General features: G+C 38.6%; 2 protein-coding genes across 2 annotated transcripts; both read left to right on the forward strand.

Moving 5' to 3' along the window:
* Window positions 1–1427, forward strand: LOC115929922 (G-protein coupled receptor moody-like). The gene has a single exon (XM_031000061.1). It carries the CDS (start codon window positions 39–41, stop codon window positions 1110–1112), a length of 1074 nt encoding a protein of 357 aa, XP_030855921.1. The 5' UTR covers window positions 1–38; the 3' UTR covers window positions 1113–1427.
* A 2035-nt stretch (window positions 1428–3462) lies between these two features.
* Window positions 3463–9474, forward strand: LOC100890768 (diamine acetyltransferase 2). Its single transcript, XM_003726799.3, has 5 exons — window positions 3463–3553; window positions 5828–5997; window positions 7553–7744; window positions 8487–8527; window positions 8845–9474. Exons 2-5 carry the CDS (start codon window positions 5853–5855, stop codon window positions 9052–9054), a joined length of 588 nt encoding a protein of 195 aa, XP_003726847.1. The 5' UTR covers window positions 3463–3553; window positions 5828–5852; the 3' UTR covers window positions 9055–9474.
* Window positions 9475–9685: the final 211 nt, after the last annotated feature.

Genomic DNA, 9685 nt, shown 5'->3' on the forward strand with positions numbered 1-9685 from the left:
CAAGAATCGTCAACTAGTCTACGGACCTCGCTGAAACCATGAATATTTCCTCGACCTCGACCTACGAGGATGAAAACTTCGGTGAGCGAGTCAGTATGGCCGTGCTCCTCTGTATAATATCCTTCCTGGGCATCGTCGGTAACACGCTCACCATCTTCTCCGTGATCGCCTGCAGGAGGTTGCAGACATTACCAAACGCCTTTGTCGTCAGCCTGAGCCTCAGCGACTTCCTCAATTGCTCCATCAATATCCCCGTCCAAGTGACAGCGCTGACGCAGAAAGTTGACGGAACGATTTTCAATTTCGTCTGCATGTCATCCGCCATTTTGAATTATTTACTGATCACGTGCAGTGTATCCATGCTGGATTTGATCGCCATAAACCGGTATATATTGGTCACCAAATCGCATCGGATTTACACGTTTCTCTACAACAAAAGAAACATGGTGGTGACGATTGGTGGAGTCTGGTTCTCCTCCGCTGCAGTTCTAATAGCTCTAGGACCTACGGGAGTTGTTCTTTATGGTTACTCGAATGAGTTGTCATTGTGCCAACTTAAGGAAGAGAGTCGCGTCATTGATGTCATCTGTGGATTGCTCTTCTCGGGTTCGTTCATCATCGTTTCATCCTGTTACATCAAGATATACATTCATGTAAGAAAACATTTGCGCCAAGTGGCCCACATTAGACTCGGCCCAGGCCGGCCGACCCCGAGCACATCGGCTCAGACAAATTCATCTGGGAATATCAGTAATATCATACCCGTGGATACGACTGGGAACCGGCTCGGTGAGACGGCTACTCCGAGACCTTATGAAAAAGAGGACAGTCCTGTGGATGAGACGGAGAATCGGATAACTATGAATATGATCATCATCGTGGTTTGTTTCTTTCTGTGCATCTTGCCTACGTTGGTGATAGTCCTGCTACCTGGTACACAGAATGCAGGGCTCTTTACGGTGGTCTTCCTCTACTCGGCATCGTGTTGCAATCCTATCATCTACGCTTGGAAGCATCCCGTCTTCAGGAAGGTCTTCAAGTGCATCTTTAAGAGGAGGTGGGCTGAAATTGAGGAGCCGTCGCCATGGTTACGGGCTATGTTACCGAGATGATTGGGTCTGGGATCAATCTCCCTTGTTATGACAAACTTCTTAATATTCTACTTCAAAATTGTTATAGAATGAAAAAACATGATAAAAGAATGGACAATATCTGGGTGTGATTCGCAATGTCAGATGAAACTGATTAAAATGTGTCTGAGTACCCCGGATATAAAATAATAATCGAATCGCTGTTATTTCATGGCACTTTTTCTTGTTTATCAACATTTTCGGAGATCCGTTGAAAAGCTAATCTAAAGCTTGCTGTTCAGGAAATATTTCAGTAGGAGATTCAAATTGGGCAAAGGTGGAACAATTTCATTGATGAATATTTAATAATAATAATAATAATAGTGGGTTCTTTAAAAGCGCTCATGTCTGTCAGGCGTGACATTCCTGGCGCTCCCGATTATTACCCTGCATGGCTTTAGCATGGCTGCCATTGGTTGCTCTAGCGTTTCATGGAATTAATTCCTGCAAGATAATTGGTGAATATTGAACGAAATTCGTTTATTTTTTCATGAATTTGATAGAGGAATGTAAACAGCATATGCTGCTTCATAAAAAATTTGACTTCTGAAAGATCATCGCCATAATTAATTGATGCTCATAATTTAATACATTTTGTTGGCGTCGTGTGTTTTTTATAGATTTTTTATGTTCAAGCTGTAAAAGACATTTCATATTCTCCCATTTTTATTTTTTTATCTCTTATTATCAACGGATTATTTATTGAGACAGGGCTGAAATCTGCAGTAAACAATCGGTAAATAACCAGAGGGCAATCACACTCGGACAACTACACCTATACCAAAGAGATTTCCATAATATTGTTCATGTTAGACTCCCTTTTATATTGCGTGTATAGAAGATGTATTCGAGGGAGGGGGTCCTAGGGGTATAGTTATAGATAATTGTGTTGAGGTCATAGTCAGGTAGTCCATGGGATATTGTCCTAGAATAGAAATAATTCGCATATCTACCATTTTGCCATGAATTATTGTGTCAAAGAGAAACATGACTTGTATGTTTATTGAACCAGTACTGATAAAAACTAAAGATTCATAGAAATCTACCAACATGATCTTGTAAAAAAAAAAGTTCATGTGAATCCTTTTGCATCGTAAAAAAGGGAGATGAGGAATGAGTCAACAGGCTCATCGGATAATCGAAAATGCTGAATGTGGTTATTCTTTCAAATTCAAAATAATGATCTTTCGAATAATTGAAACTTTGCGAAATATATATAAACACGAGAAAGAGGAGGAAAAGAAATTATACCGTGATATTGGGTTTATCAGCTTCAAATCGGATCAATAGATAATTTTGTAAGCCTTTCAACCAGAATGAGTGCGCTCATTATTGTTTTGATAACAGAAATTGGTGGAAAATTGAACTGACGTAAAAATGATTCACTACCAATAAAAATGATATAAAAACCAATAAAATCTGTTCTCATTATGTGTTACTAAAAGGTTCAATTTCTGTCACTTTCTCCATAATAATATGTTTTTTTTTCACATAGCTTCTACTCTATATTCCTACGTAATAACTATGTTTCCTAAAGTCGTATAGGTTTTTCAGAGGTGTTGAAGAAAAGCGGGGAGTTTTCTGCTTAGCATAAAAATTGTCTCTCTGAACGAGGGAAGAATGGAGAAGGGGAGATAGAGAGAGAGGGAGAGAGAGAGAGAGGGGGATAGAGAGAGAGGGAGAGAGATAGAGAGAGGGAGAGAGAGAGAGAGAGAAAGAGAGAGAGAGACTGAGAGAGAGAGAGAGAGATGAGAGAGGGGAATGGAGAAGTATATGGAGAGAGGAAAGTGAGAGACACAGATGGAAGAAAGGTGTAGAGATGTAGCAAAAATAGAGTTGGGAGAGAGAGGGGGAGAGAAATGGAGAGAAATTGAGAGAAATAGAGAGGGAGAGAAAAGGAGATAGAGAGAGAGAGAGAGAGAGAGAGAGAGAGAGAGAGAGAGAGAAGGGACAGATAGTCAAGATAAATTAAGCGAGGAGAGAGAGAGAGAGAGGGACCAACACAAATATAGGGCGGATGGGTAGTTGACTGTTATCCGAATTTGACTAAAGTATTTAGTCTTGTTAATCATTCTGACACAACGTGATCACATTATTAAAGAATTTAACAATGGGATTTGGATTAACAAGAAAAAAAATATTTAAGTTTCGAATTCATAAGAAGGGGAATACCATTATTTTGTTTCTATAATCTGACAACATTAACTGTCAACAGTTTATCTTTGTCTGAAAGAATGACTATATAGATAAAATGATTCCGGACTCACTCGTCATGCAGGAAACCACTGGTTCCCATTTACACACAGTGGTAATACCGGAAATTCATGTCCGCAACGGACATCAACAGACTTCAAAAGGACTAGCACAAACATTCACCTGTTCTATTCACATTGGAGCAGCTGGCAGTCAACACCTCTTCAAAGGTGGGTACAAAATTGTTTGAACGTGCACTATTATCTGTGTTTGACTGCTTTAGAAACATTAATATCATTTCATGAGCCATTACGTCCGTTGCAGGTGCTTTGATACAATTAAACATATTTTTCAATTTCTATATTAATCGTTGAGTGTTTTCACAATCATTACCGTCACTGTGAGCCTTGTCTGTTAGTTTTTATAGGAAGCAGCACAGCACTGCTAACGTCAATGTACCGAGTGAGTCAAAGAAAAGTTTACACCTAGAAAATTGCTAATTATTTTAAAATTCATTTATGAACAGTAAATTATTATACATCTTACGAAAGAGCGTTTTATCCCAAATCATTTGGTATCATTTTTGTGTGGTATGTGTTCACGCTTAGATGAACAGGTGGCATTGCAAAAATCGACTTGCGCCAAGGTGATGTCCACAGCATGACGGATTAGCGGAGTGAGAGAATGAATTGAATGTATCAAATGAAATGCATTGCATATGCTTGTTGCAGAAGCAAAGTCACACACGCACACACACACGCACACAAATGTTCGTTGATATTTGATATGTGTGGCATGATTAAATTTGTTAGGGATTTTGTTTGGATCTGCAAAAACCGATTTAATACCAAATCCCTATTGTTATATTTAAACATCAGATAAGCAACTTTGGCGCAATTCGATTTTTTGCATCTCGCAAACAATGCCTCCTGTTCATACAAGCGTGAACACATACCACACACAAAATGATACCATATGATTTGGGATAAAACACTCTTTCGTAAGATGTATAATAATTTACTGTTTATAGATGATTTTAAAAATAATTAGCACTTTTCTAGGTGTAAACTTTTTTTTGACTCACACTGTATAGACTTACTTCGAACCACTCGAGTCATTGCATTCGGGTTCGGATGGTCGCGTCACACGACCTTTCGTAAAACGAAAGCGACCTTTCACAAAACATTTTGTGAATGAGAAAGGTATATTTTACAAACGTTGACTCCCGATATTTTGTGAATAAAAGGGGCATGTTTTCACAAAAGGTCGGGTATAACGCGACCACCGGCCGACTCGACGCGATGATTCGAAGTAAGCCAATTTATACGTCCACCATGTCCTAATTAAAAATTGATAATGATGAATTCTAACGACAAATCAGTGATAGATTACTATGTGACCAACCAAGATTTAGATCAATTTATTTGAATGATTTATGTAGTTTTCAAGAATATTCTCCTGAAACCCAAACTATTTCAACAAGATGAATACGTTTGCTTCTCTAATATGCCTCCGCCTATAATTGATAAATGATCCTATGATCTCAATAAAAAACATATGTTTTTCATTTGATTATTGTTTTTAAGTTTTACATACTCGAGCTCAGTTTGGTCCATCACATCGGTTCAATTTTTTTTAAAATTATGACGGTAGTAAGATATTTTTTGATATTTTTTCTTTTACGCTTTCATGTCATTTTACCTTTGACCTTTGACCACTTACACCGAAGATCTTATCAGTTCATCATTGGATGCTGATACATACTTCATTCAAGTTCAGTCTAGAATTCTTTAATGCTTTTCGGGTTTTGCGGTAACAATAAAGTCAATAAGAGGGAAGGCCGGACGAGCCTCCTTCTTTGATAATTTTTTTTAAAATATTGTTATTTTCATTTTCATTTTTTTTCTCCATATTTGTTTACTTTATTTATTTGTACTAGTATTATTTGTTATGCTTTGCTTTAATTTGCTCTACTTCCTCTCTCTCCAATAGAGGTTCTCGACGGGTCGGGAGTGTTCAAGCATACAACAAAAAAACTTGAAGTCCCTCCATTAAATATGTAGAAACATGTATGCAAGAACCCCAAAGCCTCCACCAATATCATTCTTCTAGATCCACACCTGCCCCCCCCCCTCTCGCTCTCTCTATCTCCCTCTCTCTCTCTCTGTGTCTAGTTCCATACACTGAAATTGTTGTTTTTATCGTTCAAGGGGCTTTTTGAAACTTACTGTTTTTCCTTTGCCTATATATCTGTCTCTTACCATGTCTTTTTGCTTGTCTCCCTGTCCTTGTCTTTACTCTGACCCCCTCTTTTTCTGTCTATCTACCTTTGCCCATATTATTTTGTCTGCCCCTTGCCCCCTCCCCCATCAACCCCCGTCTCTTTCTCTCTATCTCTCTCTCTCTCTCATTCACTCACTCCCTGCCTCTCTCTCTCTCTCTCTCTCTCTCTCTCTCTCTCTCATCTCTTTCCTTCCCATCCCATCCGACTCTTTCTTGAACAGCACCCTGCTCAAGTACGCAATCATCATGGTATACTACGTAATACGCAAGGGTCGGCCTGATGATTGTGGCGCTCTCTTTCGACTCGTCACGGAGACAGCCGAGTTTAGTAGTCAGAAGAAACACCCAGGAAGCGATGACAGAGACACTACCGTAGAAACTAGTGAAGAAAGTAAGCTGTATAACTCAAACTAACTTAATATAGTTAATTTTTTAACCCTATCTCTAAAATCCACTAATCTCAACAACAACAAAATTAGATGCTAGAACGCAAATTGCATAATTAAGTTGTGTTCTTCTAGGGTGAAGGATTTTTTTTTTGTAATGAAATAGATTTGTCAACTGCTATATTTTAGTATTTTTTAATGAATAAGTCATACATTATTGTTCCCGTGGTATATATTTTTCACCAAATATTATTTTTATCTTCTCAGTTATGATTATTCCTCATTGAAGCTAAAGCTTGGTGCATGTTACATGTACAACAGTCCTGGTACTTCACATTTTCAAGAAAATGGCTGCGCCCATGTCACGCTAAAAGGCAGGCGCGTACCCAGGATTTTTTCAAGGAGGGGGGGGGGGGGGGGTTAACATTTATAAATCGGGCCGAAAATTTGGCAACGACTCGGCCAGCCGCTGGATAAGCGGGGGGGGGGGGGGGGTAAGAGGACACTTTTTTTTAGGTCAGCCATGGGTATTTATATTTTTTTTAATAATTAAAAACAAACAAAAAATCCAAGGGGGGGGGGTTAGGGGGTTTTAGGTTTTTTTTAGGGGGGTTTACACACGTTCAAATACCAAAGGGGGATTTTAACCCCCCCCCCCCCCCCCCCCTGCGTACGCGCCTGCTAAATGGCATCACAATTTTCATGCCAAGAATATCTTCATGTATACATCTCTTGTATATTTTCGTAAGGAATAGTGTACATCAAAGGGCAAGAATACATCTAATTTTTTAGAAAACCTACACTTATTCTTCGGGGTGAGGTTTCCCTTAAGGAAACGATTTTACAGCTTGGGGTTATCACTTTAATGAAGTTTCAAAAGTGTATTTGCTCGCAATACATAGAAACGGGTAAACTTGATGCTTGGACAAGCGACATTCACCCGATGAATAATTGCCAGTATGCCTGCATGTCTACAATTACCACCATCATCACTATGACAACAAAATTCATTTCGCCAGTCTTCATTGCGTTTCATATCAGTACATTGGTAGCTCATGGATTGTCCATGATTAAATATTGATAAAGACCTCAACTTTGTCAATAGTGACATCTACAATATTCATGCTTGATGGAGAATCGGAGACAATTTGTAGATTTGTTTCATTAAAATGCCCTCTGCATGTCAGAATCCGAATCCTTAATTCATAGTTAGCAATATAGGAATTATTGTGCCCCAATTTAATTTGATCCTGTTCCACAAATATATCAAAATTATGACTGTATCATTTGAAATGTTAGAAAACATAATGTTTATTTTCACACAGACTGTGATATTGGTGTAAATTCGATAGTGTAGACAAAAAGGGGCAGGGGCAAACTCCTCCTCCACCACCCATTAATGAATACTTAGGGTTTTGTCAGCACATTATTGTTTAACATTCAAATCAAATGTCATATTAGTTTATTGTCCGGTTCAATTTGTCGGCACGTCCTTTTTGAGCTGCTCCACTGATTTGTAACAGCTTGCAAATAATTATAATGTATTCCCCCTTTTTCCAGTTTTGAGGAGAGATGCGTTTTCCGACAGACCCCAATTTTCCTTCTTCGTCGTGGAGTGCTATTTCTCAAAAGAACAACTTGATCGAAATGATGGTGAAATCATTGGCTTCTCGACATTCAATGAAATGTACAGCATATACAAGGGCAAATCAGGCTACATGAGCGGTATGTTTGTCACTTCAAAACACCGAGGTAGGTTGAATGGAAATTATAGTTATCATGGTTACGAGACGCAATAAAAAGTAGTTCATACAAAGAGAGACAAGTAGAGTTTGTCCATCGGTATATCACCATGGATACCGAAAAGAGCATCAATTCAAGGGTTTAGTCTACTCCATTCTTCATTTCCGTACAATGATTGTTGTCATTTCTATCTCTCTGGTGATCCTTATTCTTCCCTCCTTTTATAGATCATTATCTAGATCAATTGAATTCATGCATCCAATCGTTATGGGCTTCGGATTGATTTGAGGAAGTTCCGTGTTTGAATTGATTTATTGATATCATAATTATTGATTATTGCGACGATGAATTTGAACAAATGAAAAAAATTCAACGGACAGTGTCTGGTACGTGCTGTTACTTAGTTCCCTATGATGATAAAGTAAGATCCTTTCAGTTTCCAGGGCAATGTTATTGACATCTTACCCGATAAGAATCATATTCATACAAAAAAGTCATTGTTATCATTATTTTTTGTACGTATTACTATGATTGTTGCTCGTGTTGTTCTTGTCGTTGTTAATATTACTGTATTTTTACCAGATTTTTTTTTTTACCCAGATTTAAAACACATTACGTGCATTTAGTATTTATATCTGATCTTTGTTATATTGAATAATAAATATGCATATAAATCATTTCAAAATTTTCCAAATATTATAATTATTATGTGTGTGTATAATGTATTTTTTGTATTTTGTTTTGGTGCCAGGTAACAGCTTAGCCCCGGTGTTGTTTAAAACTACTGCAAAGGTAAATCGAGCCCTTTCTATTTATATAATGAGACATTATACCACTGGTAAACAGCTGTATTCTGTGGGTGGGGACATTGTCGGTTATTTGCTAAACTTTCGTAATGGATTAGGCGGATCCACATACAGAGAAAAACAAATTAAAAATGATTAGAATTTACATAAAGTTTATCGGACCCTATGATAATTGCTTGTAACAAACTAACTATCTTAGATTCACCCCCCCCCTTTTTTTTCCCCTCTCTCTCTCTCGCTCTCTCTCTCTCTCTCTCTCTCTCTCTCTCTCTCTCTCTCTCTCTATCTCTCCCTCCCTGTTAGGCATGTCTGGATGCAGGGTGTAACTCGCTCATGTGGGGCGTATCGAGGTGGAATTTTGGCGGGAAAACATTCTACCAGAAACTCGGAGCAATCAACATGACTGATCGAGAACAGCGAGAATTCATGACGCTAAACCACGAGAAAATGACCAAGATGGTGGAGGAATATCAGCCGGGCATCTCCGGCGGTGTTGAAATTTTATACCGGTAAAAAAAGGACTCCGCAAGACCTACATTGCGGTTGTGAAAGATAATTCAAGAACTTGACATTACAAAGTATTTTTCTCGCCATGTTTCCGTGTCAATACTTATGCCTCCCCCCCCCCCCCCCTCCTCCGCTTGACATATGTTGACATATTAAACTTTTGTTATCGAACGTTAGCCTATATTTCTGGTCAATCATATTTTTTGTAAGCAAGATTTATGTTCTTAGGCGGCTCCTCCATGCCAAAATTCAATTGCGGTACAGATATATAGGGGAAGGGGTAAGGGCCAGTCGAATGGCGGAAAAAGGGGGAGGGGGTAAAAGGAAAAGGGGAAAAAGAAGATAGAGTAGTAGCGATTTCATAGAGGGGCTTTGGAGTCTCAAGCCCACCCCAAATTGATTCAATCCCCTGCACTCCCCCCCCCCCCCAAAGAAGGGGGCGCATGTATCATGAATACAAGAACCCAACCCTCCCCTGAGCTGATACCATAATTTGTATAAATAAATCTGAATTGTATTCACCGAATAGGATCAGTATCCCCACCCCAAGAGATTAGTTATTATATCGATTTCTTCAATGTATTTTGGGGATGATAATAGTAAATGTCTTTACCATTTTGACAAATTCAATATAGCA

This window comes from Strongylocentrotus purpuratus, unplaced genomic scaffold, assembly GCF_000002235.5.
Source record: "Strongylocentrotus purpuratus isolate Spur 01 unplaced genomic scaffold, Spur_5.0 spur5_scaffold_6, whole genome shotgun sequence".
NCBI lineage: Eukaryota > Metazoa > Echinodermata > Echinoidea > Camarodonta > Strongylocentrotidae > Strongylocentrotus > Strongylocentrotus purpuratus.

Coding starts and splice junctions, on each gene's coding strand:
- LOC115929922 (XM_031000061.1), top strand. CDS start 39: ATGAATATTTCCTCGACCTCGACCTACGAGGATGAAAACTTCGGTGAG.
- LOC100890768 (XM_003726799.3), top strand. CDS start 5,853: ATGGTATACTACGTAATACGCAAGGGTCGGCCTGATGATTGTGGCGCT. Junction 7,745..8,486: donor TGTCACTTCAAAACACCGAG/GTAGGTTGAATG, acceptor TTTTGGTGCCAG/GTAACAGCTTAGCCCCGGTG. Junction 8,528..8,844: donor TGTTTAAAACTACTGCAAAG/GTAAATCGAGCC, acceptor CCTCCCTGTTAG/GCATGTCTGGATGCAGGGTG.